The sequence below is a fragment of the Triticum aestivum genome, chromosome 7D (assembly GCF_018294505.1).
Source record: "Triticum aestivum cultivar Chinese Spring chromosome 7D, IWGSC CS RefSeq v2.1, whole genome shotgun sequence".
NCBI classification, from domain to species: domain Eukaryota; kingdom Viridiplantae; phylum Streptophyta; class Magnoliopsida; order Poales; family Poaceae; genus Triticum; species Triticum aestivum.
Genome location: NC_057814.1, coordinates 579,778,028 through 579,789,949, shown reverse-complemented (window position 1 = coordinate 579,789,949; position 11,922 = coordinate 579,778,028). Strand labels below are relative to the sequence as shown.

At 45.3% G+C, this 11,922-nt stretch overlaps 1 protein-coding gene across 1 annotated transcript; it reads right to left on the bottom strand.

The window, feature by feature from the left end:
• Positions 1-9,722: 9,722 nt before the first annotated feature.
• Positions 9,723-11,327, bottom strand: LOC123169869 (peroxidase 2). Its single transcript, XM_044587734.1, has 2 exons — positions 11,025-11,327; positions 9,723-10,758 (listed from the first exon to the last, which is right to left on the bottom strand). The coding sequence occupies exons 1-2, from the start codon at positions 11,241-11,243 to the stop codon at positions 9,940-9,942; spliced, it is 1,038 nt and encodes a 345-aa protein (XP_044443669.1). The 5' UTR covers positions 11,244-11,327; the 3' UTR covers positions 9,723-9,939.
• Between the last annotated feature and the right edge of the window lie 595 nt (positions 11,328-11,922).

Sequence of the window (11,922 nt, the reverse complement as noted above, 5' to 3'; positions counted from 1 at the left end):
TGTTTAATGAAATATTTTTCCGGAGAGAAAAATAATTAAAACCAAAATCCTCATCTTATTATTTGATGAAAAATCAAACATGAAAATTTGAGAAAATCCCCAACTCTCTCCGAGGGTCCTTGAGTTGCTTAGGATTTATCGAGGATTTGTCAAAATGCATTAAAATATGGTATGCAATGATGATCTATGTATAACATACCAAATTGAAAATTTGGGATGTTACAGTGTCACTAGTATGCCTCTACTTGACTAGCTCGTTGATCAAAGATGATGATGTGATTGACTTGACCCATTCCGTTAGCTGAGCACTTGATCGTTTAGTATGTTGCTATTGCTTTCTTCATGACTTATACATGTTCCTATGACTATGAGATTATGCAACTTCCGTTTACCGGAGGAACACTTTGTGTGCTACCAAACGTCACAATGTAACTGGGTGATTATAAAGGTGCTCTACAGGTGTCTCCGAAGGTACTTGTTGGGTTGGCGTATTTCGAGATTAGGATTTGTCACTCCGATTGTCGGAGAGGTATCTCTGGGCCCTCTCGGTAATGCACATCACTATAAGCCTTGCAAGCATTGTGACTAATGGGTTAGTTGCGAGATGATGTATTACGGAACGAGTAAAGAGACTTGCCGGTAACGAGATTGAACTAGGTATTGAGATACCGACGATCGAATCTCGGGCAAGTAACATACCGATGACAAAGGGAACAACGTATGTTGTTATGCGGTCTGACCGATAAAGATCTTCGTAGAATATGTGGGAGCCAATATGAGCATCCATGTTCTGCTGTTGCTTATTGACCGGAGACGTGTCTCGGTCATGTCTACATAGTTATCGAACCCGTAGAGTCCGCACGCTTAAAGTTTCGATGACGGTTATATTACGAGTTTATGAGTTTTGATGTACCGAAGGTAGTTCGGAGTTCCGGATGAGATCGGGGACATGACGAGGAGTCCCGAAATGGTCGAGACGTAAAGATCGATATATTGGACGACTATATTAGGACATCGGAAAGATTCCGAGTGATTCGGGTATTTTTCGGAGTACCGGAGAGTTACGGGAATTCGCCGGGGAGTATATGGGCCTTATTGGGCTTTAGGGGAAAGAGAGAAGAGAGGCTGGGCGCGCCCCCAAGGCCTAGTCCGAATTGGAATAGGGGGAGGGGCTGCGCCCCCTCCTTCCTTCTCTTCTCTCTCCCCTTTCCTTGACTCCTACTCCTACTACTTGCAAGGGGGGGAATCCTACTCCCGGTGGGAGTAGGACTCCTCCTAGGACGCGCCATAGAGAGGGCCGGCCCTCCGCCTCCTCCACTCCTTTATATACGGGGAGGGGGGCACTCCTTGGAGACACAACAATTGATCGTTTGATCTTTTAGCCGTGTGCGGTGCCCCCCTCCACCATAGTCCACCTCGATAATACTGTAGCGGTGCTTAGGCGAAGCCCTGCGTCGGTAGAACATCATCATCGTCACCACGCCATCGTTCTGACAAAACTCTCCCTCAACACTCGGCTAGATCGGAGTTCGAGGGACGTCATCGGGCTGAACGTGTGCTGAACTCGGAGGTGCCGTACGTTCGGTACTTGATCGGTCAGATCGTGAAGACGAACGACTACATCAACCGCGTTGTGCTAACGCTTCCGCTTTCGGTCTACGAGGGTACGTGGACAACACTCTCCCCTCTCGTTGCTATGCATCACCATGATTGTGTGCATAGGGAATTTTTTAAATTACTACGTTCCCCAACAGTGGCATCCGAGCCTGGTTTTATGCGTAGATGTCATATGCACGAGTAGAACACAAGTGAGTTGTGGGCGATACAAGTCATACTGCTTACCAGCATGTCATACTTTGGTTCGGTGGTATTGTTGGATGAAGTGGCCCGGACCGACATTACGCGTACGCTTATGCGAGACTGGTTCTACCGATGTGCTTTGCATACAGGTGGCTGGCGGGTGTCAGTTTCTCCAACTTTAGTTGAACCGAGTGTGGCTACGCCCGGTCCTTGCGAAGGTTAAAACAGCACCAACTTGACAAAGTATCGTTGTGGTTTTGATGCGTGTGTAAGAACGGTTCTTGCTAAGCCCAGTAGCAGCCACGTAAAACTTGCAACAACAAAGTAGAGGACGTCTAACTTGTTTTTGCAGGGCATGTTGTGATGTGATATGGTCAAGGCATGATGCTATATTTTATTGTATGAGATGTTCATGTTTTGTAAACGAGTTATCGGCAGCTGGCAGGAGACATATGGTTGTCGCTTTATTGTATGCAATGCAATCGTCCTGTAATGCTTTACTTTATCACTAAGCGGTAGCGATAGTCGTAGAAGCATAAGATTGGCGAGACGACAACGATGCTACGATGGAGATCAAGGTGTCGCGCTGGTGACGATGGTGATCATGATGGTGCTTCGGAGATGGAGATCACAAGCACAAGATGATGATGGCCATATCATATCACTTATATTGATTGCATGTGATGTTTATCTTTTATGCATCTTATCTTGCTTTGATTGACGGTGGCATTATAAGATGATCTCTCACTAAATTTCAAGATAAAAGTGTTCTCCCTGAGTATGCACCGTTGCCAAAGTTCGTCGTGCCCAGACACCACGTGATGATCGGGTGGGATAAGCTCTACGTACATCTACAACGGGTGCAAGCCAGTTTTGCACACGCGGAATACTCAGGTTAAACTTGATGAGCCTAGCATATGCAGATACGTCCTTGGAACACTCAGACCGAAAGGTCGAGCGTGAATCATATATTAGATATGATCAACATAGTGATGTTCACCGTTGAAAACTACTCCATTTCACGTGATGATCGGTTATGGTTTAGTTGATTTGGATCACGTGATCACTTAGATGATTAGAGGGATGTCTATCTAAGTGGGAGTTCTTAAGTAATATGATTAATTGAACTTTAATTTATCATGAACTTAGTCCTGGTAGTATTAGCATATCTATGTTGTAGATCAATAGCTCGCGTTGTTGCTTCCCTATGTTTTATATGTGTTCCTAGAGACGAACTATGAGGAAGCGATGATGAGCCCAGATTCCGCGAAATGGCTTGTGGCCATGAAATCTGAGATGGGATCCATGTATGAGAACAAAGTATGGACTTTGATTGACTTGCCCAATGATCGGCGAGCCATTGAGATTAAATGGATCTTCAAGAGGAAGACGGACGCTGATAGTAGTGTTACTATCTACAAAGCTAGAATTGTCGCAAAAGGTTTTCGACAAGTTCAAGGTGTTGACTACGATGAGAGTTTCTCACTCGTATCTATGCTTAAATATGTCCGAATCATGTTAGCAATTGCCGCATTTTATGAAATCTGGCAAATAGATAAACAAAACTGCATTCCTTAATGGATTTATTAAAGAAGATTTGTATATGATGCAGCCAGAAGGTTTTGTTGATCCTAAAAGTGTTAGCAAAATATGCAAGCTCCAGCGATCCATCTATGGACTGGTGCAAGCATCTCGGAGTTGGAATATATGCTTTGATAAGTTGATCAAAACATATAGTTTTATACAGACTTGCGGTGAAGCCTATATTTACTAGAAAGTGAGTGGGAGCACTACAACATTTCTGATAAGTATATGTGAATGACATATTGTTGATCGGAAATAATGTAGAATTATTCTACAAAGCATAAAGGATTGTTTGAAAGGGGTTTTTCAAAGAAAGACCTCGGTGAAGCTGCTTACATATTGAGCACCAAGATCTATAGAGATAGATCAAAATGCTTGATAAGTTTTTTCAATGAGTACATACGTTGACAAGATTTTGAAGTAGTTCAAAATGGAACAGTCAAAGAAAGAGTTCTTGCCTGTGTTAGAAGGTGTGAAATTGAGTAAGACTCAAAGCCCGACCACGGCAGAAGATAGAAAGAGAATGAAAGTCATTCCCTATGCCTCAGCCATAGGTTCCATAAAGTATGCCATGCTATGTACCAGATCTATTGTATACCCTACACTGATTTGGCAAGGGAGTACAATAGTGATCTAGGAGTAGATCACTGGGCAATGGTCAAAATTATCCTTAGTGGAATAAGTATATGTTTCTCGATTATGGAGGTGACAAAAGGTTCGTCGTAAAAGGGTTACGTCGATACAAGTTTTGGCACTAATCCAGATGACTCTAAGTCTTCATCTGGATACATATTGAAAGTGGGAGCAATTAGCTAAAGTAGCTCCGTGCAGAGCATTGTAGACATAGAAATTTGCAAAATACATACGGATCTGAATATGGCTTACCCGTTGACTAAACTTCTCTCACAAGCAAAACATGATCACACCTTACTACTCTTTGGGTGTTAATCACATAGCGATGTGAACTAGATTATTGACTCTAGTAAACCCTTTGGGTGTTGGTCACATGACGATGTGAACTATGGGTGTTAATCACATGGTGATGTGAACTATTGATGTTAAATCACATGGCGATGTGATCTAGATTATTGACTCTAGTGCAAGTGGGAGACTGAAGGAAATATGCCCTAGAGGCAATAATAAAGTTATTATTTATTTCCTTATTTCATGATAAATGTTTATTATTCATGCTAGAATTGTATTGACCGGAACCATAATACATGTGTGAGTACATAGACAAACAGAGTGTCACTAGTATGCCTCTACTTGACTAGCTCATTGATCAAAGATGATTATGTTTCCTAGCCATAGACATGAGTTGTCATTTGATTAACGGGGTCACATCATTAGGAGAATGATGAGATTGACTTGACCCATTCCGTGAGCTTAGCACTTGATCGTTTAGTATGTTGCTATTGCTTTCTTCATGACTTATACATGTTCCTATGACTATGAGATTATGCAACTCCCGTTTACCGAAGGAACACTTTGTGTGCTACCAAACGTCACAACGTAACTGGGTGATTATAAAGGTGCTCTACAGGTGTCTCCGAAGGTACTTGTTGGGTTGGCGTATTTCGAGATTAGGATTTGTCACTCCGATTGTCGGAGAGGTATCTCTGGGCCCTCTCGGTAATGCACATCACTATAAGCCTTGCAAGCATTGTGACTAATGGGTTAGTTGCGAGATGATGTATTACGGAACGAGTAAAGATACTTGCCGGTAACGAGATTGAACTAGGTATTGAGATACCGACGATCGAATCTTGGGCAAGTAACATACCGATGACAAAGTGAACAACGTATGTTGTTATGCGGTCTAACCGATAAAGATCTTCGTAGAATATGTGGGAGCCAGTATGAGCATCCAGGTTGTGCTATTGGTTATTGACCGGAGACGTGTCTTGGTCATGTCTACATAGTTCTCGAACCCGTAGGGTCCGCACGCTTAAATTTTCGATGACGGTTATATTATGAGTTTATGAGTTTTGATGTACCGAAGGTAGTTCGGAGTTCCGGATGAGATCGGGGACATGATGAGGAGTCTCAAAATGGTCGAGACGTAAAGATCGATATATTGGACGACTATATTCGGACATCGAAAAGGTTCCGAGTGATTCGGGTATTTTTCGGAGTACCGGAGAGTTACGGGAATTCGCCGGGGAGTATATGGGCCTTATTGGGCTTTAGGGGAAAAGAGAGAAGAGAGGCTGGGCGCCCCCCCCCTCCAAGGCCTAGTCCGAATTGGACTAGGGGGAGGGGCTGCGCTCCCTCCTTCCTTCTCTTCTCTCTCCCCTTTCCTTGACTCCTACTCCTACTACTTGGAAGGGGGGGAATCCTACTCCGGGTGGGAGTAGGACTCCTCCTAGGACGCGCCATAGAGAGGGCCGGCCCTCCCCCTCCACTCCTTTATATACGGGGAGGGGGGCACCCCTTGGAGACACAACAATTGATCGTTTGATCTTTTAGCCGCGTGCGGTGCCCCCCTCCACCATAGTCCACCTCGATAATACTGTAGCGGTGCTTAGGCGAAGCCCTGCGTCAGTAGAACATCATCATCGTCACCACGCCGTCGTGCTGATGAAACTCTCCCTCAACACTCGGCTGGATCGGAGTTCGAGGGACGTCATCGGGCTGAACGTGTGCTGAACTCGGAGGTGCCGTACGTTCGGTACTTGATCGGTCGGATCATGAAGACGTACGACTACATCAACCGCGTTGTGCTAACGCTTCCGCTTTCGGTCTACGAGGGTACGTGGACAACACTCTCCCCTCTCGTTGCTATGCATCACCATGCTCTTGCGTGTGCGTAGGAAATTTTTGAAATTACTACGTTCCCAACACTAAGTATAGCATTGAGGGACCTATGGAATATTCCAGGAGAAGAAATTTTAAAATTTTGAGGACCAGACGAGCTTCATATTTTGCTGGATCAACTGAATTCCCATGTACGTGAGCAAGTCTTATTCATCTTTTGGAGACCTTGGTATCAAAGGAATGACCTGATTTTTCAAATGGGAAGGGATCTGTCTCTTCAGCTGCTATTTTTGTGGAGATATATTGGGCATCATTCATGTCGTGTAATGCCAGTAAACAGTTGGATATGAGTAAGCAAGGTAAAAGGGGGGTGGATGTTTTGAGGTCATTGATAGTTCTATGAGGAATTTAGGGGTTGGCAGCCTCCTACTTCTGAGTTCATAAAGATAAACGTTGATGCCAGTTTTGGTGAGAGCACTAATGAAGCTTGTGCTGATGAAGCAGAATTTCATGCGTGTCTCGCCGGTCTCTATATCGGTATATACCTCAATAGACCCGTTTTGTTTTTAGAATCTGGTTGCTCTTTTGTGGTTTCCTATCGTGCAAATGAAACTCTTGGCAGGTCCCCAATTGTTGATATTAAGATGGAAGAGCTTAACATTATTAAGATTATTAAAAAAATTCAAGATCTTGATGATCAATCACCAGGCGAATATGGTGGCTCATGAGATTGCAAAGTTTAGTTTTGATAATAGATCGGATGGTGTCCTTAATAGTGTTCCGTTCTGCATCGCGTATATTGTAATGAACGATTGTATGAACATTTTAATTTGACTAATATATGAGGGGTGATTTTGAAAAAAATAAACACACTAAGTCATTAAGCTTGAACAGGACGAGGGAACAATAGTGGGACACGAAAATCTGAAAGCATATATTTCGAAATATTATAAGCAACTCTTTGGACCCCCGAATACAAGCACAGTGACGTAGATGAATCTGTCATTGAGGATATTCCTCAATTACAGACAGAGGAGAATGATATTCTCTCTGCACCGTTTACTGAAAAAGAGGTTCTTGAGGCAATATCACAAATGAAGCCGAATAAAGCACCGGGACCAGATGGGTTTCCAGCTGAATTATATAAGAAATGTTGGCATATTATTAAAGATGATCTTATGCCTATATTTCTCTATTTTTTCAATGGTCATTTGGAGTTGTTTCATCTCAACTTCGGTACGATAACGTTGTTACCTAAGAAAGATGAGGCAGTTCGGATCGAGCAATTCCGGCCCATATGTCTGTTGAATGTGAGCTTCAAAATTTTCACAAAGGTTGGAACTAATAGATTGACACAAATTGCCCATTTGGTGATCCAACCTAGTCAGACAGCGTTCATGCCGGGACAACACATACTGGAAGGGGTAGTCGTGCTGCATGAAACGTTTCACGAGATCCACTCGAAGAAACTGGATGGGGTTATCTTCAAAGTGGATTTTGAGAAGGCGTACGATAAAGTAAAGTGGCCTTTCCTGCAGCAGGCAATGCGCATGAAGGGTTTTAGTGAAGCTTGGAGGAACCAAGTGGATACCCAAGTCCAGAAGGGTAGTGTTGGAATCAAGGTGAACGATGACATCGGTCACTATTTTCAGACGCATAAGGGGTTGAGACAAGGGGATTCCATGTCTCCTCTTCTGTTCAATATTGTGGCAGATATGTTGGCCGTCATTATTGGCAGGGCCAAGCAGCATGGTCATGTAGAGGGTTTGGTTCCTCATCTAGTTGATGGAGGAGTTTCCATTCTACAATATGCTGACGACACTATCTTATTCATGGAACATGACTTGGCAAAGGCCCGTAATATGAAACTTATCTTGTGCCTTTTCGAACAATTGTCTAGCTTAAAAATAAACTTTCATAAGAGCGAGTTGTTCTGCTTTGGGAAGGCCAAAGATGAGGAACAAACTTACAGACAATTGTTCGGATGTGAATTAGGTGCTTTACCCTTACTTGGGTATTCCGATCCACCACCGTAAACTATCCAATAAAGAATGGAGGTGTCTTGAAGAACGAAATTAAAAAAACTTGGCTGCTGGAAGGGCAAGCTCATGTCGTATGGAGGTCGGCTAGTTCTGATTAACTCAGTACTAACTAGTATGCCGATGTTCTTACTCTCATTCTTCGAAATTCCGAAAGGGTTTCGAAAGCGACTTGATTTCTGTAGATCTCGTTTCTTTTGGCAGTCTGATGAGGCCAAGAGGAAATACCGTCTCGCGAGATGGGACATCCTTTGCCGACCTAAAGACCAAGGAGGTCTAGGTATTGAGAACTTAGATATTAAGAAGTGTCTTATGAGTAAGTGGTTATACAGGCTAGAGCATGAGCCGGAGGGTATGTGGTCACAAATCCTGCGCAATAAGTATTTGCACTCCAAGACACTAGCTCAGGTTACCATGCAACTGACTGACTCGCCATTCTGGAAGGGACTTATGAGAACGAAGGATTTGTACTTTCGTAGGGTCAAATTCTTGGTGGGCAATGGGATGTCAACAAGATTTTGAGAGGATACATGGTTAGGAGAGACGCCCTTGGCCATTTAATACCCCACCCTATATAATATCGTGCAACGTAAGGAGGATTACATAGGCATGGTATTTCAAACTATTCCCTTGAACATCAAGTTCAGACGGCTGTTAGTTGGTGAGAGATGGACCGTCTGGATGCATTTGGTTCGGAGACTGATAGACGTTCAACTCTCCGATCAACCGGATGGGTCGCAATGGAAGTTAACTAGGAATGGGGTTTTCACGGTAAAATCTTTCTATACGGATTTGATTAATTCTGGCCCACTTTCAAGGTCGTTGCACATTTGGAAGATCAAGGTTCCTTTGCGTATTAAAACTTTTATGTGGTTTGTCCACAAACAAGTGATACTCACAAAGGACAATTGAATTAAAAGGCGATGGGTAGGAAGTTCACGGTGTTGTTTTTGTGATCATGATGAAACAATACAACACTTATTTCTTGATTGCCTACTTGCCAAGTTACTTTGGAGAACGATTCATATACCCTTCAACATTAGTCCTCCAGTTGATATTGCGTCTTTGTTTGGGACGTGGTTAGCTGGAGTTGAGCAGATTACTGCGGCCCGTATTCGGATTGGTATATGTGCACTATTATGGGCTATATAGAACTGCAGGAATGATATGATTTTTAACAGACAACACAATTTAACTTTCTTGCAGGTTATCTTCAGGGCTATAGCTTGGATCCGTACGTGGTCCTTACTCACTCCTATGAACTCCAGGGAGCCTTTGGTTACTGGGTGCAACCAATGGGAGATGGTAGCTCGGGCTATATTCAACCGGTTCGGATGGCGCTCACACAATAGGATAGGAATCTAGGGAGCTTATCCTTCTTATTACCATATCGGTTGATCTTGTCAGCATGTATTTTCCCTTTTGTTTACTTTTTTTCTGCTCTGTTTGCGAGCTGTAAGACCTTTTTGTCGGTACTTTCCGGATTTTTAATAATATGACTGCATGCATCTTCATGATGCAGAGGCCGGGGGCATACCTCCATTTCCAAAAAAATTCATTTGTAATACATTTGAAAGACCGTAACTTTATTTCCGTGATACATATATGTTGCCATAAATAAAATACACAACCAATGGGAATCAAAAGAATGGATTGAACCAGAAAAATCACATGATTATTGAAGAAATCCGCACACCGCCAGGGGCAAAGGTTCTCTTCTTCGTTGGATCGACCTTGTTCATGCATGCATACGACTTGTTTAGTAGAGAGGGTGGGTGGCGATGCTGCACTTCTTCCTGATGCCGCCCTTGCTCCCGGCGGGCATGGACAGCTTGCTGAGCTTGAGCAGGGATTCCGCGAAGTCGCCGTCCCAGAGCGTGGCGTTGTCGGCGTACTCGTGGACGTGGCCCCTGGCCTCGGTGTGGGTCATGAGCTGCCAGTCGGAGTTGAAGCTGACGATCCTGGCGAGGTTGTTGTGGTAGAAGGTGTTGTCGAGGAAGTCGCTGATCTTGCGCACCCGGCTGGTGAACCCGGGCATGAACTTGGACACCGTCTCGTAGTCCTCATCGCGGACGTTGTTGACGACGGCCGGGTTGGCGCCCTGGTGGCACTTGTGGTTGAGAAGGTTGCGGTAGGCCGGGTTGATCTGCTCCGGCGGCGCGGTGAGGCGGCCGGTGAAGGAGGAGCAGTGGCCGACGCCGATGGAGTGCGCGCCGGACAGGATGACCAGCTCCTCCACGTCGAAGTCCTTGCGTGCGAAGTTGTCGATGAGCTGCTGCACGGTGAAGGTGGAGTCCGGGAGCTCCGCCTGGGCCTCGGCGGCCGAGGAGACGAGGCCGTCGAGGCGCCCGGCAGGGACGTCGAAGTGGATGTTGCCATTGCTGAGGGCGTGGGCCGCGTCACGGGCTGCGTAAATGAGGATGTCAGAGCAGGACACCACGCCGGGGCACCTGTCCTCGACGGCCGCCTTGATCTCCTCCAGGAGGTCGAAGGCGGCCAGCCCGATGTTCACCGGCGCCTCCTTCTCCGGGTGAGGGTTCTCGGGGGACGCGTCAAGGAGCACAGAGGCATCGCAACCCTGCATGCATGCATATGATCGTTATATTATGGAATATGGACCTAACTACCCAGTGAACGTCAGATCTTTTGTCATGGCAAAATGAACATTTCTCACGGCATTTTTTTCTCCGAGTATGACAAGTTTAGTTGGCGAACGTTGCTAATCCGTCTCGGTTCATTTTTGCCAGTAACTTGGCGTGCTTGCAAACTAAATTTGCGCTCCGCACGTCAATTTTATAGACACCTATGTCGACCACATAAGCTCCGTGCACGAAATGTACGTACCCTGACGAAGCAGTCGTGGAAGAGGAGGCGGACGAGGGCGGCACCGGCGCGGCGGTTGGTCTTGAGCGCCCTCCTGACGTGCCACTGGACGACGTTCTCCACGCCCCTGCATTTCTTGTCGTAGTACCCGACCACCAGCTCGCCGGCCTCCGCCGGGGCGGCGAGGAGCGCGACCTGGACGGCCACCAGGGCGCAGAGGAGAACCACCGCGAGCCTCATGTTTCCTGGACTACCGAAGCTAGAGAAGCTTTGGCTAGGCTTAGCTTAGCTAGCTGCTGCTTGGTGAGACGATGTGATGCTGGGCTCAAGGTTCGACGGGGGTATATAACGGCGGGTTCGGCTAGTTTTTTAACGGTTGATGCGTGGTTTTCCGCACCTACTTTTTTTCGAAGGAACGGTTCATATGCATGATTGAGTACAGCACCGAGCCACCGATGATGAGAGCCCAACAGGAATGTACCAACGATTGTTATTTCATTTTGGTAAACCATGTACTACCAGCGACTTTGAAAATGTGATGCTGTGGGGATATAAATAATGCTATCTGCACGGGGTATTGCTGATCTGGTCACACCAAGGTACAATATATACATATGAGTACACTACACACCAGAACACCACTTGACCACTACACATCGATGATGGATCCAATTATCGATCACGGTGTACAACCATCCAAACACCAGTGACCTGGTTCGGACCTTCCGTTCTGTATGCATGTGGAAATGATATATAGGAATATATACCAACCCCTCGGATATTATTGATTGATCTAAACGGTACATTTCATCGATCATCAGCCAATGAACAAGACAAGGCTACTACTAAGAACCAGAACGGAAGCTATCAAGCGAGTGTTGCAACGTCGCGATCATGCATGCGTAAAGAACAAAGGGGT

Bases quoted from the DNA above. Each gene is read 5' to 3' on its own strand.
- LOC123169869 (XM_044587734.1), bottom strand. From the start codon at position 11,243: ATGAGGCTCGCGGTGGTTCTCCTCTGCGCCCTGGTGGCCGTCCAGGTC. The intron at 10,759-11,024 runs GTACGTACATTT...GCATGCATGCAG, and splicing joins TCCACGACTGCTTCGTCAGG to GGTTGCGATGCCTCTGTGCT.